This window comes from Anolis carolinensis, chromosome 5 (genome assembly GCF_035594765.1).
Source record: "Anolis carolinensis isolate JA03-04 chromosome 5, rAnoCar3.1.pri, whole genome shotgun sequence".
NCBI classification, from domain to species: domain Eukaryota; kingdom Metazoa; phylum Chordata; class Lepidosauria; order Squamata; family Dactyloidae; genus Anolis; species Anolis carolinensis.
The window spans coordinates 206,690,609-206,712,569 of NC_085845.1; the positions used below are offsets into that span (position 1 = coordinate 206,690,609).

The window sequence follows — 21,961 nt, forward strand, 5'->3', positions numbered from 1 at the left end:
CCTCACAAGGACAGACTGTGGATTCTTTCCCCCGTCATTGGTACTCTCAATGCTCTAAACCAGACTTCCAGGATTTACGCCACAGATCGCCACACAGGTGTAAACATCCTTGATACACACTGCTACTCCTCCTCCTCCTCCTTTCCTACTTGGTCTAGTTTTCCAAAATAGGTTGGATGACATTCCAGTCACCAGACTCATCCCACCAGATTTCAGTGATGCCAATGATACTGTATTTGGTCTGTTGTGTCAGCAGTTCGAGTTCTTCTTGTTTATTTCCCATGCTTTGTGGGCTGGTGTAGAGGCAACAAAGGCCATAGGCCACCCCACCCCACCCCACCTCCAGTTGCTTTTTCCAGGTTATTGTTCTTCCATGGCTTGGTTCCTGTGCTATCCTTCTCTCCATAGGAGTCCGGTTCTAATCTAGCACTCAAAGCCCTCCCTCCCTCCCTCCCGCAAAGGGCTCATCCTCCCTGGGTGGCAGGAAGGGGCCTTCTAGACGGTCCCTGGCCCCCACGTAGAGGCCCCTGCTCCACTGCAGCCCACCCTGGGCCTGTCCCCGCGATGCAGGAGGAGGAAGGAGTGAGCGAGTGAGGCCTCGCTTTCTTCTTGAGGACCCCTCCTCCTCGTCCTTGTCCTCCTCCTTCCTTGGAGGGCATCTCCACTCTTCCTTTGGCAATTATGAATCACAGCCTCATTACGCCAAGTGCACTGGGGTGAGACACACACGCACACAAAGACCGGCCCCAATCAAGGAAGCGCCACACTGCCTCCAGCACCTTTTTGATCCCACACCCACCCTCTTGCCAGAGAGACACGCTCCCAACCCACAGGGACAGAGAGACAGAGAGAGAGATCCGAGGCCGGGACCTGGGCTTCCTGTCCATACAAACAAACACAAGGGCAGAGACCTATGACCAGGGACACCCCCCCCCCAAACCACCACAAAAGGCCGAAGCAGGGAGGAACAGGACCCCCCTCCCACACACACACACACCAATGAGTAGAGGCAAAGGACACGTGCCCCACAGGACAAAAGCACTTCCTCCTGGTTCCTATCCATGTGCAGAAACAACACGGCTGCAGTGGAGATCCTTTTACCTCAGTGGTTCCCAACCTTTTTTTGGCCAGGGACCACTTTGAGCAGGGACCACTCTCCAAAATTAGTACTAAAGGGGTTATGGAACAGATTTTGGTCAACGTTATTTGGGGTGCTGATTCAGAAAATGGCACATCAGCTCTAGTTTCTGATGCAGAACGTATGTCATCCAGTAGTCAAGGCATAAATGGGCCAGGGGCACTCTCCCCCTCCCCACCTCATTTGTGCCAAGAGCTCAGCCCCACAGCAACCTGAAGTCCTGCTTCTTCCATCCTGTGCCCAGGAGAGATGCCCTGGCCTTTGCCCCACAGCAACCCTCTCCTCCCCATTTGCTGCCGGGATGGGGCTCTGAGGGGCAGTAGCAGCAGCCGCCACGTTAAACCTTTATGCCATGCTGCTGGGAAGGGGCTGTGGGGGCTTTGCCAAGGAAGAATGACAGAGTCAGAGAATAATGGAATTGGAAGAGGCCACAAGGGCCATCTAGTCCAACCCCCTTCCATGCAGGAGAAGCACAATCAAGAGGGGCAGGCCTGCAAGGAGCCCTGGGGCACCCCCATCCCAGGCGGAAGGGGAGCGGCGAGGAAGGAGGGGGGGGCACAAGGAGAGGCCAGGGGGCAGCGCCCTACGGAAAGTGGGTCCAGCCACCTCCAAGGGCATGGCCCCTCCTGCCCTCGTCCCAGACCCCCTTCAGCCCGGGGGGAAGGCAGGGGGGCACATGGGGGGGAGCAGAGAGAAGCCATGCCCCCCAGCTCCCTCTACTCCTGCCTCCACGCGGCTTGCCTTTCCAAAGCCTTCCCTTCCCGCTGCTCCGCTGTCCCTCATTTACTCATTGGCAAAGGAGTCACCAAGGTCAGGCAGGAGAAATCGAGCAACAGGCGGCAGCAGCATCCAGCTCAATGCCAAGGCGCACAGGAAAGGCAACAACCACCTTTCGAAAGGTTGTCCTCAGTTGGCCACGTGGCCTCAGTCTGAGGCAGGGAGGGGCAAGCCCGGCACCGCTCCTCCTTCCGAGAGTGGAACACACGGGGCCAGGGGAAGCATGCACGGAGTGGAGTGCCCATCAACCCATTGTCCAAGGCAGGACCAGCACTGGGAGCAAGGGAGGGGCCGAAGAGAGTGACCCCCCCCCAGCAGCCAGTCCTGGCAGGAGAGGCACATCCACTGGCAGAGACAGAGCGGCACGGGGGTCGAAGGATGGGGAGACCCAGCAGAGAGCGGTGCCACAGAAACGTCCTCCTGCCCAGAGTCCGGACGGCACGGAGGCATCACCCCGGCAGGGAGAAGCGTTGGGTCTCATCCCTGAACTGCGCAAGTCTCTTGTGTCATCAAGTTTCCAGTCCTCAATGAGTAGCTAGGCGAGAGACAGGGCTAAGCTGAGGGATCCCCTCCCCACATTCCTACAGTATGCATGTCTCCCAGAAGGGCTTTGCATTTCCCCCTCCTGCCAGCCACGGTCTCCCCCCCCCCCCCCTTGATAATGTTGCAATGGAACCCCATGAGGCAAGTTCCATTTAAAGTTTTGCTGCCCTGGGCGGGCCCTGTGGCCCTTCGCCTTCTGCCTTCCTTTCTCCCTGTGAGGAGGGTGCACATTGGGCCTCTCCCTCGGCAGAATGTAGCTGCATGGGCTTTTAATAATAATAATAATAATAATAATAATATTTTTTCTATCCCGCCACCATCTCCCCAAAGGGACTCGGGGTGGCTAACATGGGGCTATGCTCAAAACAGAAACAAAATATAACCGTTACAACAGATATCTAGAGTTAAAAAACAATAATACAACAATCAAATAAAATAAGCAAATAAAACAGCATACAATAAAACACATAACAACCAAGACAAATGAGGTGATAGTACAAAATATCAACCACTATAGTTATAGTTTTTACCCTTTTACCCCTTTGGAAGACGCGACTGAGGAGGCCAGGGAACCCCAAGCCCTTTTCTATCCAGGATGCATTTCTTTGACTTCAATAAATATCTTTTGAACCTCAAGATCTGACTCTGCCATCCTGTCCCACCCAGAGGAATGGAAGCGTATCCTAGCCCACCACGCGCACGGTTCTGCTGGTTAGGAGGTGTATTTCTGGTCTTCTGCTATATTTATGGTTATGGTGACCCTCACAGAGCAGATTCCCCAACCAGAAGGAGAGACAGGCAGGCGGAGAGGCAGAGGGAGCGCCCTGCTCTAAGGCCACGGCCGGCCTCACTGCGCAAAGGGCAGGAGCACAAGAGGGGCATGTAAACACTCTCCCCAGCTCACCAAATGCCATGCGCTGGCACGCCACGGGTCCACGGAAGCCAGGGCCTGTGTGGGCTCTCACAGCACAGAGTCCCTGTCCCCCGACCGCCTCTTCCCTCCTTCCCCACCCGAAGAGGACCGCAACGGAAGCCAGGACGCAACCTTCCGCCTTGACCTTCCCCAAGACACCCCTCCTCCCTCTCCCGCCACGGCGTGGCCCCCCTACCTCTCTCTGCAGCACCAGCTCCTTGGTGAAGAGCGTGGCCTCCTCGCTGAAGGGCTCGCCCTCCTGGACCAGGCCGGGCAGGTTCCGGGCTCCGCGGGGGCACTCGATGCCTGCAGGGGGGAGGGGAAGGGAGGGGGCAAGGTGAGCTCCGGCCCTCTGCCCCAGGGAGGCATTGGGGCAGGAGTCCCCCAGAGCGGGTCAAGGCAGCCGGGGGCCAGGACGGGGTCCCCTTGCAGCCCCAGAGAGACAGCGGAAGGAAGGGAGGGAGGGAGGGGGCCCCTTGCAGCCAGGTCCCGTGGGATTGTGGAAGCCACTTAAGGGTCTCTCGGTGTACCGTGTTTCCCTGAAAATAAGACACTGTCTTATATTTATTTTCCCTCAAGAAGACACACTATAGCTTATTTTCAGGGGATGTCTTATTTTTACTAAGAACCAGCTTGGGGTCCCAGCAGTGCCCAGGTGATGCGAATTAAGCCTTGTTTGTTCTGGGATGTTAGGTCATGTCACTGAAGTTGGGTACAGATCCGTCGTCGGTTGGGTTCAGTGCTGTCTGGATCAGGGTGGACTACAACTCCCAGATTCCCAGGGCAATCACCCCCAAACCCTGGCAGCATTCACAGTTGGCCATGTTGAGTCTGTGTGCCCAGTTTAGTCCAGATTCATTGTCGGCTGGGTTCAAGGCTCTCTGGGTAAGGGTGAACTACAACTCCCAGATTCCCAGGGCAATCACCCCCAAACCCTGGCAGAATTCGCAGTTGGCCATGCTGGGTCTGTGTTCCAAGTTCAGTCCAGATCCGTTGTTGGCTGTGTTCAGGGCTCTCTGGTTAAGGGTGAACTACAACTCCCAGCAGCTTTACTGGTGTCTGTGGGGGGTGAGAGAGAGAGAGACCAAGGCTGTTGCTGGTTGATGTTTGCTGGGTGAGAGGGACCCACAGTGCGAGTAAAACATCAGCCGGGGCTTTCCTTCTTCCCGCTGAGGCCACACAAGGCCTTGAGCAGAGCGTCCTGCTCCTCTCTTCCCTGAGGAGACGTTGTCTTCCACCTTCGATGTCTCCCTCTCTGCCTGAGCTTGAAGGCGCTGCATAGCCATGCCTGTCACTATGTCTTACTCTCGGGGTATGGCTTATAATGCGCAAATGCTTATAAATCCTGCTACGGCTTATTTTATGGGAGTGTCTTGTTTTTGGGGAAACAGGGTTCATTCCCCAAGCAAACAACCTGCATGAATGAAGCCTGGTGCATGTGTGGGAGAGAGAAGGCCCGTGCGCAGGGCAGGAGTGGTTCTTTTGGGGGAAGGGGCAGCACAGCCCCTCAGCCGGCCCCCTCCCTTCCCCTTAGAGGGTCTCAGCAGGGCCCCCTCCCTCTCGGTCCTTCTGCAGGGCCCCCAGAATGCCCCCCTCCCACCCACCTCTCCATAGACCTTGCCTGACCCACCTTTCCTGGCTGCTCGCCCCCCCTTTCTCTACCGAACCAGCATCTCAAGTAACAGGACTGTGAGGAACGGCCGGGAGGGCAGCGGGTCGAAAGTCTCATTGCTTTAGCATTGGCCCAAACTGGATTACAGCGCACTCTGCCCCCGCGGCTGTAAATCTCCGGTGCTTGGGAAGGCAAAGCTATGCAATGGAGAAAGCGGCCGTGAGGAAAATGCCAAGGGAGGCCTTGCTGCTGCTGCAGCAGCGACGGTCAAGTGGGTGGCCAAAGGAAGCCCTCCCCAACAGAACCCCCCCCCCCACACACACACACACAGTATGACAGACAGATGGACCCGGGAGCAATCCAGCCCCCATTTCACCAAGAGCAATGCTTCAGGTCGTGGAAGGGGGAGGCATGGACACTGGACCATTCCCAGCAGTGGTCCCAGCCCAACGCCGCCGCCGCCCCCCCCCCCCGCGGTTCTGGAATGGCTGGCCTGGGGAGGGGGCTGTGGAGGGGAGAAGAGGCCTGCAAGGCTGTGTTGGAAAAATGTCCTCCTGCACTGCTTAAGTCTCTATGGTTAGATAGGAACCTAGAAAAGAGTTAGGGACACCTTTCCCCAGTTCTATGCATGCTCTGATTAGGCTTCGCTATTGTTTCCTCCTTCCTGTCCTATTTAGGTCAACCCACCCTTTGATGCTTTAGAAAGGTGATCTCTCCTAGGGTTGACGTAACTTTCCCAATTTGGCTTTTGGAATGTTAATGGCCCTAGAGAAGAAGCGACCCACGAGGTTTGGTCGCCATTCCATCTTCCTGCTTTGTTCCAGAGAGGACGCATTTTGTCCCCTCTTCTAGTCAAGATGTAGCTATCTAGACCATTGTTAATTTAATCCGTCTACGTGTATTAGATCAGGATAGATTAGATAGTTTAGCTCCAAACTTTTCTATCCATCAATGGATTTCTTTTACCTCAATAAATGCTTTTAAACTTTAAAGCTCACTTTGCGTTCCTTTGCCATCCTGAAGACACAGAGGCCTTCCTAAACTCACACAGCGTAAGTCTCACTGCTGCATAGGAAGAAATGCTTCCATTCACTCCGCTATTTTAATGGGAATTTACCTCATATTTATTTATTTACAGTATTTATATTCCGCCCTTCTCACCCCGAAGGGGACTCAGAGCGGATCACATTACACATATAGGCAAACATTCAATGCCTTTTAACATAGAACAAAGACAAGACAAACATAGGCTCCGAGCGGGCCTCGAACTCATGACCTCCTGGTCAGAGTGATTCATTGCAGCTGGTTGCAGCTGGCTTGCTCTCCAGCCTGCGCCACAGCCTGGGCTGTGGGGGTGATTTGAGCTTAAAGGGGGTGATTTGAGCTTAGCAGCTCATCAATTCCCAACAGGCTGGACATCCCACTGGTCTGTTCCAGGGCAGGAAACTGACTGAGGGGCCGGTGAGGAGACCCCCTTCCAATCCCCCCCCCCCATGGGAGCCCTGGTGGCGCAATGCGTTAACTCCTTGTGCTGGTTGAACTGCTGACCTGAAGGTTGGCTGCTCAAATCCGCCAGAGATAGGGTAAGCTCCCGTCTGTCAGCTCTAGCTTGTGAGGACATGAGAGAAGCCTCCCTCCTACCAGGATAACAACACATCCGGGCAATGTCTCCTGGGCAACCTCTCTATAGACAGCCAATTCTCTCACACCAGAAGCGACTTGTAGGATGCTCTCAAGTTGCTTCTGACAAGATAAAGAACCCAGCTGCCACAATGGCCCTGGATGGGGGCATCCAAATTGGGGGGGGGGGGGGATGTGTGTGTGTGGGAGGTTGCCTTTGTTATTCCTGAGGCCTCCTTTCCAGGGAGAAACGGGACTGTGGGGTATTTTCTTTTACAACAATGAATAAAACGCTTAAAGAGCTCATATATTTACTTTGTCAGAATTATTACTAGCAATTATGTAAAGGGAAGGCTTTCATGTCTCGACACGGTGCGGTGTCAGAGCATTGCCATTCCTGTCTTTTCCCCCAGTTCTTTCTAAGGAGAGGAGCGCATTGTGCTGCTTGACACTATCGGTGATGAGAGGAGACAAAATAGGTTTCTTTGTTCTACTAATGTTGACGGTGTCTTTGCTTTTCGTGCTCACACCGAATAAAATGGCAAATCCCGAGAGTGATCGCGTAAAAATAAAATTATTAGCATCCTTCACAGATTGAAAGTCACTTTGGTTTGGCATAGAATTAACACGGTGCAGAAAAGGAAGGGGCAGCAGGGAGCATATTGCAAACGTCGGCTGGATCATGGAAGTAGATCACCATCATCATCACCCTGCACTTTACAGATGACTGGAGCAAAAGGGGAGCAGAGAAGGGCAGCCAAGCCTCCCTTGAAGCCTGGAAGCAGCGCACCAAAAGGGCCCCGCGTTTGGCCAATGGGCCTCGGACAATGGCAGGGCAAGGGAATCTGCCAGGGGTCTGCACACTGAGGCCGGGCCCTGAGGGGAGACGGTTGGGATCTAACCCATAGTAGGCTTTATACCCGCACTGACTCAAGTCTCACGCGCCATCAAATCTAATGTGCACCCCAGTTTTCAAAACCCTGAAACAAAAAAATGGATTTGCTGCCATAATGTAATGCGCAAGGGCAAAAAGTGCCCTGTTCATAATTTGGCCAAAGAAGTGTGCATTACGGTGTCTGCCTGCTTAGAATTCCTTCATTACAAACAACTGTGTTAAGACTTCCAGCAACGGAAAAAAACAGCTTGGGGTGCATCTATGCTGTAGAATTGATCCACTTTAACTTATTTCAATGCTATGGAGTCATGGGAGCTGTAGTTTGCCAAGGCCTTGAGCCTTCTGTGCCGAAGGATGCTGGTGCCTCAACAAACTACAAATCCCAAGATGGCATAGCCTTGAGCCCTGGGCGTTAAATGAGAGGTGACGTCCTTCAAGTAGGAGCGCTAGGTGCCGCTTCCCTTTGGCTTGGGCTCAGCACTAACGTTGCTGCCTGATGCAAATCTAATGCGCACCCTAATTTTGGCAAGGTAATTTAGCAAAAAAAAGAGGTGAGTATTAGAGTAAATACGATAACACAGCACAAGCGTTTTGTGAGCCTGAGCAAAAGGTGAGGTGGTAGCACAACCACCACACACACTTCCATAACCTCCCGAGGCGGAAACCACCATCCGCAGAGATCTTTGGACGGGTGGAGACGCCCCCTTGGAAGGGCCCTGGCCGCAGCATTAGGCTGGATGGCATGGCACAGGTGAGGTAGGGGCCATGAAGAGTGTGGGGGGGGGGGATTTGGGGAAAGATCAGGCCTGGCCATGGCATTTGAAGACAATGATAGTGTTGTGACTTGGCCTCAGAGTGACTCTGATGAGGATTTTGGGATTCAGGTTCAGGATGAGTTTCAAGATGACTCTGATGGGAATTATGGGATTCAGGTGCAGGGTGTTCCTGCTGTGGAAGATGGGGAACAGGGAGGCTTTCCCACAGGAGGAAATGGTGTTGTTGATGCTGATGTTTCCCAGGTGCAAGAAGCAGGAAGGGAGAGCAGTTCCCAGCCTGATAACACTAACGAGCAGTTTGGCCTTAATGATACTCTGGACCGGGCCAGCCGCTTGGAATTTAGGGGAGTTCGCAGAAGTCTTAGAATAGCAAACAAGAGAGAGGGCAAAGGGCAATGGAATGCCTTCATATTATGCTATTAAAACAGTCTGCTGAGAGAGGAATCTTTGTCAAAGCAACGTCTAGTTTGAGTTAGAAGCAGCTCTTGCTTTCTGGGATTATCCTGTGATCAAGTTCATGGGACTATGTCATGTATTAATGGAACCTTGTTTTATGCCTAAGGTTTTCGTGGATTAATCTGTATTGCCTTGGTTTTGAAACAATCCTTTGGATCTTTACTTTTGCTTTTTAAGAACGATTTATTTCCTATTTCCTAATAAACTACAAAAGACATCAACCTGTGTACAGCCTGGTGTGTTCAACAAGGTGAAGCTACCCCGAGGTGTGACAGATAGGGTGTTGTGTGTTTTCTGGGCTGCATGGCCGTGTCCTATAGGTGAAACGACAGGAGAAAATGCGGCTAGAACACAGCCATACAGCCCAGAAAGCACACAACACCCCAGTGATTCCAGCTTTCCGCGAAAGCCTTTGACAATACAAAGATAGGTGTGCTCCTCTGCTAGACGAGGGGGAAGAGGAGGAAGACTTGGTGCTAAACCAGAAGAGAGACAGAGCAGGGGGGGGCGGACTGGGAACTGGGGGCGAGGGAGTGCCGGGGGGGGGCTTCCCGACAGACAGCGCCAGGAGAGAACCATCACGGCACACCCCCGCCAAGGATTATTCAGAAAGAGACTGACAACAGGACTGCCAGCATCTTCCTTCCCTCCCTTGTAGTGTTGTGCCTACAGTTCTGGATTGCGGCTCCCCCCCCCCCCCCCGGAGAGCAGGGAAAGGGGCAAAGGGGGGGGAATCAAGGAGCCAGGGTGAAGCAACCAGCAAGGCGTGTGGAGTACAAGGCACCGGAGGGGAAGGGCCGGGCTGTGGCGCAGGCTGGTTAGCAGCCAGGTGCAATAAATCACTCTGACCTTGAGTTCATTAGTTCACTCTGGTCATGAGTTGAAGGCCAGCCCGTGTCAATTAAAAATAAAATATAGCTCCTGCTCATTGCTGACCTAAGCAACCCGAAAGATAGTTGCATCTATCAAGTAGGAAATTTAGGTACCACTTATATGTGGGGAGGCTAATTTACGACACCATAAAAATCACCATAAAAATGGCCACCGGCCGTTGGAATGAGGAAGTTGCCGTTGCAGTGGGTGATGAAGCAGCTGCTCCCCCTGTGACCGGAATCAAGCAGACCCTCAGGAAGCTGGAAGCTGGAGAAGGTTTAAATTGCCTCTGCATCTGTCTCTGTCTCTGTTCTATGGTATATGGCATTGAATGTTTGCCTTATATGGGTACAATGTGATCCGCCCTAAGTCCCCTTCAGGGTGAGAAGGGCGGAATATAAATACTGTAAATAAATAAATAAATAAGAGGCCCATGGGATGAGGCACAGCTGGCCACCCGACTGCACCAAGGTTGCCCCAGTGAAGAGGACAAGGGACTCCTGATTTAATTTGATTTAATCTGATTCATAAATAGCAATAGTCTGAAGAGTGAATTTGATTAATGAATAGCCTTAGTCTTAGTGTTAGGAGAATTTAGCCATGAGAAACACACGCGGAATAAAGAAAACATGCCACAAAGGGCAGTTGAAAGGAGAGAAGCAGGCAATGGACGGGCCATCATCACCTTCCTTAGAGATGCCAAGAAGTCTATGTGACCGAGGAACCCACACAAGCCGGCAATAAAACTTTAGAGAGAGCAGTCTTAGATGTAGGAATTAGAAATGGCATTTTGAAGTAGTTTGATTTTGATCGACTGGGCCAAATTGAGGTTTCACAAAGGCCCAGAGGGTATATTGATATATTGAATGACGGCAATCGGGAAATTGCGCTTTCCTGAACTGTTTTGATAAGCATCTAATCCAAGGTACCATGAGAGGATGAAAGGGGAATGGAAAGGAAAGGGAGCCTGGGGAAAAGGATTTTGGGAAAATGTCCTTGGAAATCCTATAAAGCCCCAACCGAGCTGCATCTCAGGGTGGCACTTTTCATGCTGCCCATCTTGGGGTGGCACTTTTCATGCTGCCCGCAGGTCTCTATTTTGCAAAATAAAGTCCGTTGTATCTTTCATCTCCTCGCTTCTGAACCTTATTTGGGAAACCGGCTTCAGAGGTTGAAAAGGGTCCAAGGTTCTTCACCAGAGAGCCTAAAAAGCCACACATCCCCAGGAAAGACCCAGTGGGGCCTGGTGCTTCCACAAGCAAAGTGAAAGAAGGAAGGAAGCCACGCGGTTTGTGGCTGAACCCTGAGCAGTGGGAAATGCGTCCCTTCCGCACATCTGTTGACAGCAGATGCGCTCGCGAGGCAAAGGGGAGGCAGTGCCAGCTCAGTCGGGAGCCAGGGGAAAGGGGCAAGAGGGGCTGCAAGGAGACGGGGTGCTGCTGCAAGGCCGCTTCCTCGAAGGGCAAGGCAAGAGGGGCCGTGGGGGCAGGGGGGGGGCAGGGCAGGGTCCTTCTTGTCCTTGGGACCCTCAAAAGGCCTTTGTGTGGAGCGTGCTCTGTCAGAAGGGAGATACGGCCAGAACAAAGGAAGCCTTTGCGCTGTGGCGCTCTGCCCGCTCCCTCCTGCAGCAACCGTCAAATGCCCGGCTCCTTCCTTAAGTGGTTTCTAACAATGCGGAGAGGCTCCAGGACGGAATAAAGCAGAGCCATCTGAGGAAGTGGCTGCAGGCAAGTGAGCAAGTTCAAAAGGCAGTGTGTGCGGACGGCTCCCCCCGCCCTGCCCTCGCATGCTTCTCCTCCTCCTCCTCCTCCTCCTCCTCCTCCTCCTCCTCTTTGCCAGGAGCGGAGCGGAGTGGGGTGCAGTGGGGACACCCCCAAAGGAGGCACCGGGCCTCCAGCCCAAGCAGAAGGGGTTGCGCTGCCCTTTGGGAAATGGCTCACCCCAGGATCCCTCTGCTGTGACCCTGATGGGGATTGTGGGATTCAGGTCCCAGATGTTCAAGATGATGGGATTCAGGTGCAAGATGACTCTGATGGGAATTATGGGATTCAGGTTCAGAGTGTCCCTGTTGTGAGAGATGAGGAGCAGGAAGGCATTCCTATGGCAGGGAGTGGTGTTGATGATAGCCAGGTGCAAAGGGAGGACAGCTCCCAGTTAGATAGCAAGCAGACAGAGGCTGCTGCTAACGAGCTATCTGGCCTTGACAAAACGGCATCTCCGGATCGAGCTGGCCGTTTGGAATTTCGGGTTCGCAGGAGTGTCAGATTAGCAAACAAAAAAGAGAAAGAGGTCAGAGGGCAAAGAAATGCATTCATGCTGTACAGAGAATATTAAAGGATGTGCTGAGAGGGAAACCTTTGTCAAAAGCAACGTCTCGTTTGAGTTAGAAGCAGCTCTTGCTTTCTTGGATTATCCTGTGATCAAGTTCATTGATCTATGCCATGTATTAATGGAACCTTGTTTTATGCCTAAGATTTTCTTGGATTATTCTGTATAGCCTTGGTTTTGCAACAATCTTTTGGAATTTTCCTTTTGCTTTTTAAGAACTATTTATTTCCTATTTTTTAATAAACTACAAAAGACTTCAACCTGTGTACAGCCTGGTGTGTCTAGCAAGCTGTCCTGAGGCGCGACACCCTCACTACCACAAAGTCTGACGCTGTGTGGTTGTGTGTGTGTGAGGGGGTGTTATGTGTTAACAGGCAGGGTCTGATGCCAGTGTCTTGGGGATCCTCAGGGATCAATTGATGTGGGGGAATCAGTGACAATGGTCCTGAATGGGCCAGGCTTTGGTTTAAGAAAAACCCTGCGTGGCTCCAAGGAGTCCTCCAGAATATGGAGCAAAACAAGACAGGAGAGTAGAGCATGGAAAGGGCAGCAGCATCTTTCAAGAGCCCAGAATCCCATCGGATGGCAAAGTGAGCCTGATGGAGGAAAGCACACGGAAGACCTCCTTCTCCAAGGACACAAGCCACAGATACTGCAGAGCCACACCAGTGGGCTTGCCCCACCTTGGAGTGCCTCTGTCACGCAGACCCCAAGCCAAGGCCAAAAGGAAAGCTGCTGCCAGAAGCAGCCAGAGCAGCAACAGCAGCAGCCTGGGCCTGTAGGGAAAGGGGGCAGGGGTCTTCTGGGCCAGGACCAGCCTGAGAGAGCTGGACCCCCACTCCCTGCCCTCAAAGGAATGAGGAGCGTCTCTCCCCAGAGGGACCCGAGGAGCCCGAGGGCCCCGCAAAGAGGCTCCAGGCCTCCCTTTCCCTGCGGCTTCAACAGACACTAAAACTTGAGAGAGACGTTTTACGAAGGCTTTTTTATGCTGCTGTTTTAATCTTTTATATTTCATGTTTTTTATTGTTTTACAGCTTTATTCGTGAACTGCCTTGGGAGAGCTTCTTGCTCTGGAAGATGGTATAAAAATAATTAAGGGATTGATTTATGGCGAGCGCGGTCTTCTTGTGCGCTCCGGACAGACCAGGGACCGGCACTCTGGACTCCTCCGGGTGCAGGCAGTGCTTCCCAGAGGCCAGAGGCCCACACGGTTGGGCCTGGAGGAGGAAGGGGAGGGGGCCGCAGGGGTCCCTGGCACTCGGGACCCCCAAAAGGAAGGGGAGGAGGCTGCAAGGCCAGCAGCAGAAGCAGGGAGGCCCTGGGCCTGACCTGTGGGGGACCCCAGACCCCGAAGGAAGGGTCTGCTCCGCATGGGATGCAGGGAGGAGGAGGAGGAGGAGGAGGAGGAGGAGGAGGAGGAAGGGGAGGGGGCCGCGGGGGTCCCTGGCACTCGGGACCCCCAAAAGGAAGGGGAGGAGGGCGGCCTCACAGGCTGCAAGGCCAGCAGCGGAAGCAGGGAGGCCCTGGGCCTGACCAGTGCGGGACCCCAGACCCCGAAGGAAGGGTCTGCTCCGCATGGGATGCAGGGGGGAGGAGGAGGAGGAGGAGGAGGAGGAGGAGGAGGAGGAGGAGGAAGGGGAGGGGGCCGCGGGGGTCCCTGGCACTCGGGACCCCCAAAAGGAAGGGGAGGAGGGCGGCCTCACAGGCTGCAAGGCCAGCAGCAGAAGCAGGGAGGCCCTGGGCCTGACCAGTGCGGGACCCCAGACCCCGAAGGAAGGGTCTGCTCCGCATGGGATGCAGGGGGGAGGAGGAGGAGGAGGAGGAGGAGGAGGAGGAGGCGGCGGCTGCGGCAGAGGCCTTGCAGAGCGCAGAGAGGCAGGAGCAGCGCGTCCACTTTGACAGTCGCCAATTAGCTTTAATGAGGAGCTGTAATGTACCCATAAACAGAAGACGATGCGCACGGAAGAGAGCAGCAAGCCAGGCCCAGGCGGTGGCGGGCAGCGTGTGGCGCATCCACACGGCCAATGGTCGGGAAGGGGGGGGACGGCTGTCCTGCAAGGCGGGCTACCTTTGAGGAAAAGCCCCCTTCCCCACCCAGGCTGAACTGGACCCACAGATGGCCATCCAGCCCCACAGGCCTTTCTCTCTCAAATCCCTCTCAAGCAACCCTGGTGAAGGGGGCAAGGGACTTAATCTGATTCATAAATACCAATAGTGTGGAGAGTGAATTAAATGAATAGCCTGCGTCTTTAGTGTTAGGAGCCCCGGTGGCGAAGTGTGTTAAAACACTGAGCTGCTGAACTTGCAGACCGAAAGGAGCGGAATGAGCATCCGCTGTTAGCTCCAGCTCCTGCCAACCTAGCAGTTCGAAAACATGCAAATGTGAGTAGATCAATAGGTACCGCTCCAGCGGGAAGGTAATGGCGCTCCATGCAGTCATGCCAGTGGCCACATGACCTTGGAGGTGTCTACGGACAACGCCGGCTCTTCGGCTTAGAAATGGAGATGAGCACCAACCCCCAGAGTCAGACATGACTGGACTTAACGTCAGGGGAAACCTTTACTTTACTTAGTGTTAGAAGAATTCAGCCATGAGAAACACACAGAACAGTTGAAAGGAGGGAAGCAGAGCCCAACTGTCAACAGCTCATCACTTCCTTAGATATGCAAAAGGGGAACCAATGGAAGGTCTGGGATGTCAAGCCGAGGGTCTCACTAGACAATAAACCCAAGAAAAGCAAGCTTCAGATGAAGACAGTTCAAACAAAATAGTGTCTGATGGATTGGACCAGAATTGATGCCTCAAAGGAGGGGAAGAAGCCCAGATGGTACATATAATGATATACTGAATGACTGTAATTGGGAAGTGGTGCTTTCCTGAACTGTTTTGATAAGCATCTCACCCAAGGCAGCACGGGAGGATGAAGGGGAATGGAAGGGGAGAGAACCTGGGAAAAAGGATTCTGGGAGGTGGTGTGAAATGTCCTTGGAAATCCTATCCAGGCCAACCGAGGTGTGTGTGTGTGTGTCTGTCTGTCTGTCTCTCTCTCTCTCTCTCTCTCTCTCTCTCTCTCTCTCTCCCCCCGGGGTGGCACTTCCTTTTTCATGCTTTGTGTGTGTGTGTGAGGAGCAACCGGAGTTGCTTTTTCATGCTGCCCAGTTTTTTTGTTTTGCAAAATAAAGTTCTGTGTATTCACCTCCTCGCCTCTGAACCTCTTTTGGGAAACAGACTCTGAGGCTGAAAGGGGCCAGGCCTTTTCACTGGGGGGCCCTGAAGCCCCAAGGAGTCTGCCACAGGCCCCTCCCTCCCTTCGCCCCACAAAGTCCCGGGATAGAAATGGGGATAGGGATAGGGATGTGTGCCTATATCGGTACCGAATACATCAGTGGGCTAATCAATTACTCAAATTAACATTGCCAGGCAGCCCAGGATATATATAGCACTCCAGGAGCAGGCCCACAGGACGGACGGATGGACGGACAGGCATCACTGGCTGGAGGAGGGGGAAGGGGGGTCTCTCCCTCCTCCCGGGCCAAGGCAGCTCTCTTTGCCAGCGGCCACTGAGGCAACCTGAACAGGCCCAAGACTTCCTCTGGACCAAGGGAAACTCTGGAGTGGGGATTCGTGCCAGAGACAGGCGCTGCCCCCCCCCCCCCCGCCCCGCTCTCTCTCCGGCCAAGCCACCGCCGTCCTATGGACTTTCTCCACCACTGCTATTTATAGCGCAGACTGTGCAGTGCAATTTGTATAATTGATTACTTCCCTGATTTATTGCATTTCCAACATATCTATATTCATGTCTCAACCCTTTCTGTGTGGTGGTTGCAATCTCACGAGATTGAGGCCTCCTCCCTCCCTCCCGCTGAGCCTTACCGCACAGCCTAGGACCCCCCCCCCCCACTCCCCACACCCCCCGCCCCAATCAGGATGGATGGGGAGCCTCCCCAGAGAGGATCCTGCAATTCCGAGGCCTTCTTCGCACCCTCCTCCTCCTCGCCTTCCTCTGGCAGCTGCTTCTGGAGTTTGCCCTTCTGCGGTGGCATGGCTTATTTATTTTTTAACATAAGTGGGAGTTTTAGTGCTTATTAAAATTTTAAAATATCAGAGGCTCCGAAACGCAGAGTCTCGTTTTCTTGTCTTCTGCCACTGACTTTAGGGCTGGTTAATTATAAATAAGACCCGGGGATGAGGTTGTGTCTTACACGGGAAACGCCTGGCGAGTGAGAGAGAGGGAGGGAGGGCCAGGGAGGGAGAGGGGAGGGCCTCGGGGGGTGCCCGGGGCCCAAGGAGGGGGTCCCACCTCCCCGCCATGCCCCCACCCCAGGCCAGGCCACCTCGCCCACGGCTGCTGCCCGAGGACAGAGCAGGGAATGGCCATTCCGGCAGAGCAGAGCGGGCCTGGAAGGGCCTGTGGCTCTGCAGGGAAGTGTTGGAGCCCAGCAGCAGCCACAGCAGCCAGGGGCTGATGGGTTCACTGGTGACTTACAGTCAGGCGGGATTATGGGCTTTCCTGGGATTCATTCTATTGCAAATCAGAAGATATGATTGTTGACATCCTGACAAAACCCTTGCCCAGACAAGCTCATGACAAGCTGAAGAAGATGCTGACCCTGATCGACTTGAGCAGTCCAGTCTGAAGAAGGGGATTGTTGGATGTCATCCCGGACTGCACAAGTCTCAAGTAGTTAGGTAGAGGATAGGATGAGACTGAGGGAACCCTCTCTGTATTCCCATGCATGCCTAGATAGGCCTTTGCTATTTCCCCTCTCTTGTTTTCCTGTTTACATTCACTTCCTCACTTTGTTGTTGTAATAATGTGACCCTTTAGGGATGAGGCAACTTCCTCTAAATATTGGAATGTTAATTGCCCCAAGGCTTAGACCATTTGGTCAGCCCCATTTTGTCTCTCTTCTGCCTTTGTCTCCAACCTGAGAAGCCACATTTTGCCCTCTCTCCTGGCAAAATGTAGCTATTTAGATATTTTGTTATTTTTACCTTCTTACCTTCCTTAGAAACTAGTCTAGTGAGCTAGTTAGCTCCAAGAACCTTTTTCTATCTACAATGGATTTCTTTTTACCTCAATAAACGATGTTTGAACTTTTACTGAGACTTTGCAATCCTCTGCCATCCTGAGGAACAAAGGCCTCTCCCAGCTCACCACACGTAAGTTTCTGCTGCTTATGAAACGTGGTTCTGCCACTCTGCTGTATTTTTGAGGAATCACCCCAAGAGAGGGTTATTTTGAGTCTAACCGCTCAATAGATTCCCAACACATTCTCATGCAGGGCCAGAAAGTGAAACTGTTTTAGACAGAGAGGCAGGCACAGGTGCAGGGCCTGAGAATGTAATTGCCTCTGAGCTTCAAGGCCAGCCACGGGAGTGGGAATCCTCCTCTCCAGATAAGCAGTCCAGCCAAGACGAATCAATGACAAATTCTCATGCGAACACATCTGGTGATGCAGATCTCAGCAAGGAGGCACGCTTGCAGATTCGAGCAGATAGCCAGATTTGTAGGTCAACACGCCTTTGTGGGAAGCAGAAATTCCAGGGGAGACCGTAGTGCTTTCATGTCTGTTTATTAGGAGCTAATGTGCACTTTGTTCTTCAGTTCAGGCAACGTGGCTTTCAAGTTACAGCCAGGCCTGAATTCTCTGGTTCTCATCTTGATTTTGGGACTCAAGTATTCTGGGAGTTTTTCCATGTTCTTGTTGTGTATCCTTGTTCAAGTTTTGCTTATGGACTGAAGCTGCTTTTGGATTTTGGGACTATTCTTAAGCTGCCTTGCTTTTAGATTTACAAGAGACAATAGATTGCTGACTTTTTGGATTCTACACCTTCATTCCTCATCCCTGCTTTTTGCTATATATGTTTTGTGTGTGTGTTTGAAATAAAGTGTTTGCCTCTATTGATTAAGATTGTTTTTTATGTTTTTACAATCTTGTTCTATTTTAAATCACCATCTGTTTATTCTGGTTTTAAGTATGATGTTAATGCCTTAAATTGTTTATTTTATGACGTTATGATCTGATTGGGCTTGTCCCGTGTGAGCCACTCCGAGTCCCTTTGGGGAGAGGGAGGCAGCATACAAAAAAAGAGATTATTATTATTATTATTATTATTATTATTATTATTATTATTATTATTATTTATTCTGGGACTATTGTGTGATGCTCTGGTCATAGGAGGCTTCAGTCTCGGGGTGAGTGACAGTAAGAAGCACAGCTATGCAGCCAGGAAAAGCAGGCCCCACAAGGCCAGGAAGACCTATCCTTCACCTTTATACACCCCCCCCCCCCATCCAACAGCCTTGAACCAAGATGGAGGGTCACAAGCCCCAGGCCACTCCAGCTTTTGAACCCAACAGGTTATGGGCCCAGTCTCCCTCTCACTCACACTGTGGAAGTTGGCTGGGCTCAAAAGAAATGAGATTTGGCGACCCGGCCTTGTTTGAAGGGTGTGGAGCCACAGAGAAAGAGACAGCAATGGCCTGGCCTTCCATCTAGTTCCCGGTGTCCCGTCAGCCAAGAGGGAGGAGGTCACAGGCCCTTCAGCAATCCCCATGGCGGCCCAAGTGACCACTCGCAGCAGCAGCCCACCGCCAGGGAAATGGTCCAGGAAGCCCCTTTGGCTGTGGCTGCCTCTCCTCCATCACAGGCACACACCCCGAACCCAAAGGCAGTGAGGACGGCTGCCCCACACAGACCCCTGTCCCAGAAGCCCCCCCCCCCCCGCCCACCCTGGCAGAGGCTGACCTGCGAGCAGGAAGGTGATGAGGCAGGTCTCCTTGGGCAGGTAGAGCTTGACCCAGAAGCCCCCCCCCCCCCCGCCCACCCTGGCAGAGGCTGACCTGCGAGCAGGAAGGTGATGAGGCAGGTCTCCTTGGGCAGGTAGAGCTTGAGGCGGGAGCCGCTGAAGACGTACTCCACCACCGCCTCCGAGCGCCCGGCCCGCTGCAGGAAGGGCAGGAACTGCTTGGACTTCTGGGTGTCCTGCAAAGGGAGGGAGGGAGGGAGGGAGGGAGGGACAGAAAGGTGAGTGGACACAGGGCAAGGGCAAGGCACCCACGACATCACTGTTGCTGCTGCTGCCAAATGGGGAGGGGGTTGGGGGGCTTGCAGGGACATCACTGGCAGCAGTGCACCTCACAGCCACCTTCATGTGCAATCCCTCTGGGAGAGGGCAGCCTGGCTGCGGAGGCCCCCAAAGGAAGGGGGTGCAAGAGGGGGCCGTGCCCCGCCTGCCCATCCGTGGCCCCTTCCTTCTAATTGCACAAGAGAGCCATTGCAGAGCCTCCCAGGGCCGCCTGCCTCGTCCTTCCAGAACAGATGTGCTGTCAAGAAGTTAATGCAAACACATGGAGCCACAACCTGCACACAAACTGCATTTGGGGGAGGGGGAGGGAGGGGGAGGGAGGGGGCCTGTTGCTTCCCTCAACTATTAACCACTTAAGCCTAACATATGCAAATGTAGAACAGGAATAACTAACCGAAGGCTACTCATTAGTGGCAATCACCACGGTGTCATGGCTTGATTAGCATGGAGAAGGGCAGCAGAGGCGGGTGGGCTGAGGAGGGGGTCTGCTATTTTTTTGGGGGGGGGAGATCTCTGCAGAGGGCCAGGATGAAGGAAGGCCTTCTGGCCACGACAGGCACCAAACTGTGCCAAGGCCTTTAAGGAATGGCTCACCTCCGTGGGGCTGATGCCCCCTCCGTTTGCCATCAAGGCCCAAACGCACCCCCTCCCACTCCCCATAGACAGAGACACATCTCCTGCAGAAGGTGGGAAGGGGTGAGGCCTCCGGGAAGGGAAATATGCTGCCCTGGCAGAGCCTCCTCCTTTCTCTGGAGGCTTCCAAGCAGAGGCTGAATGGCCACCTGTCTGGAGAGCTTGGATGGTGTCTCCCTGCCTGGCAGAAGGAAGGGGCTGGACTGGATGGCCCTTGGGGTCTCCCAACTAGGAGAGGCCCGGGCTTGGCTCTCCAGCCGGAATGACCAGCAGTGGTCAGGCGGCCAATGGGGCATCAGCGCTGGAGGTCAGGGGCCATCACCCAAGGACCCCCCTCCTTCCTGGGAGCCCCCCCTGAGTCCCTTTGGCCAAGAGGAGCCCCCCAGGGAGGGAGGGGGGGAGGGAGGGAGGGGGCCCGACCGCTTTGCATGGGTCGCTCAGAAGCGGAAGGCAGGGAAAGCCAGATCCAGGCATTGTCCTCCCTCGAAACCTCCCCAGTGTTAATTATCTCCAAACGGAAAGGAAATTATGCGTAAACAGAGAGTGAGGAGACACAGAACCATAACTCTACTTTTATATTGAAGCATGGCTAATTATGCAAAATTATGCAAGGGCTCCCTCTCTCTCTCTCTCTCTCTCTCTCTCTCTCTCTGCAGAAGGAGCGGCAGGAGCCTGTGTGCCTGCCTGTGTGCCCCCCCCCCCGTGTGCGCAGCAGCGGCGCTCTCCCCCCCCTCCCTCCCCCTCCCTCCCTCCCCCCCTCCCTCTCCGCATCTGGCAAATCCGGCAAATCTTTAATGGACGGCAAAGCATTTAAAGCGGGAAGTGAGCGGACACAGATTTGTCTTACACGCGCTAAATTATTTAGGAAATTACTCCTGAGCAGGATTACATGCCTGGGAGCAAAGCGGGGAGAGAAGAGGCAGAAGGGCGGGGGGGTGTGTGTGTGTGTGCAGGCCCTGCTCCTTCCTTCCTTCCTTCCTTCCTTCCTTCCTTCCTTCCTGCCATCCATCCATCCCAGAAAGGGCCCATCTCTCCGTCGTCATTCCCTCCCGCCTGGCAGCGCCTGGAAGGGTCTCGGCTGCAAGGCATTCGCACATTTAATCAGGAACCTCCGAGCACCAGGCCGGCATTGGATGATCTGCCCACAAAGCCGGGCTCCAATTGCTCAGCCAGGGGGGTGACAGCAAGGCGTCCCCCTCCTTTGCCCCTTAGCATGGCTGAGAGGCTCATGAGGGCTGAATGAGGGGCACAAGGGGTTTCCCTAGGACAGTGGTTCTCAACCTGTGGGTCCCCAGGTGTTTTGGCCTACACCTCCCAGAAAGCCCAGCCAGTTTACCAGCTGTTAGAATTTCTGGGAGTTGAAGGCCAAAACATCTGGGGAGGGACCCACAGGTTGAGAACCACTGACCTAGGACCTCCTCTGTGGAGGGCAGCGGATATGGAAGCGGGGGGGGGGGGGGGCTGGGGTCTACCCCTACATCAGGCCTGAGGAGAAGGGAAAGCCGCTGGTCCAAGCAATGGGGCATCCACCTGGACCACCACCCATGCCTCCCACAGGGGCTCCATAAGAGCCAAACCAGAGGGTGGCAGGAGGTGGGGTCAAGCACTGAAAGGGTTAAATGAGCGAGTGTTGTCCTGAGGAGTGTGAGTGGGCCCAGTGTAAGAAGGCCTGGTGTAAGGAAGCTTCGATGAGAGATGCTCCAGTGTGAAGGCTGCTGTGTGTAAAGCTCCTGTGTAAGTTCATTGTGAGAGGAGGCTCTGTGAGAGCGAAGCTGTTTATCTGCATGAGAAAGAAGCCCAGCAAAGAAGGAAGTATAAAGAACTTTATCTGTGTCATGGAAACCTTGTTCATGTAATTACTGCAATGATATTATTTTGCTACCAAGAGAAGCCTCCAAAGGAAGAGATAACATTGGTGTGTCCCTGAAGGCAACCCAAGGGCAAGGCGGGGGGGGGGGGGGGGTTGTGCTGGCGGGAAGGCAGACTCCCAACCCACGGAGCCAGGGATGGATGGACCTTGATCCTAAAGGCCCTCCCCTCATAGAAGGGCCGTGGTTGGGCCATTCCTCCCCCAAGGGGCCCACAGGAGGCCCGTTAGAGGGGCCACTTGGAGTGGGTTCAACCCAGCCCCCCCTCCAGGCACAGCCTCCCCCTCCCAATGTGCAAGCCCCCCCCCCCCCCACCACCACCACCACCAGCCATTGGGCTCCTTCTCACCAAACCTCCTTCAGGGGAAGCAGTTCTGCCTCCAGCCTTAAATGGTTTAATATGCTTTTAAGCTGTTTAAATTATTCCTCACTGCTC

General features: G+C 53.8%; 1 protein-coding gene across 1 annotated transcript in view; it reads right to left on the bottom strand.

Annotated features, from left to right (window-relative positions):
- snd1 (staphylococcal nuclease and tudor domain containing 1) overlaps positions 1 to 21,961 on the bottom strand; it is a 148,095-nt gene that overhangs the window by 44,725 nt on the left and 81,409 nt on the right. Inside the window, 3 exon segments of the mRNA XM_062982754.1 lie at positions 3,568 to 3,677; positions 18,780 to 19,016; positions 19,619 to 19,701. Coding sequence (XP_062838824.1) covers positions 3,568 to 3,677; positions 18,780 to 19,016; positions 19,619 to 19,701 — 430 coding nt within the window.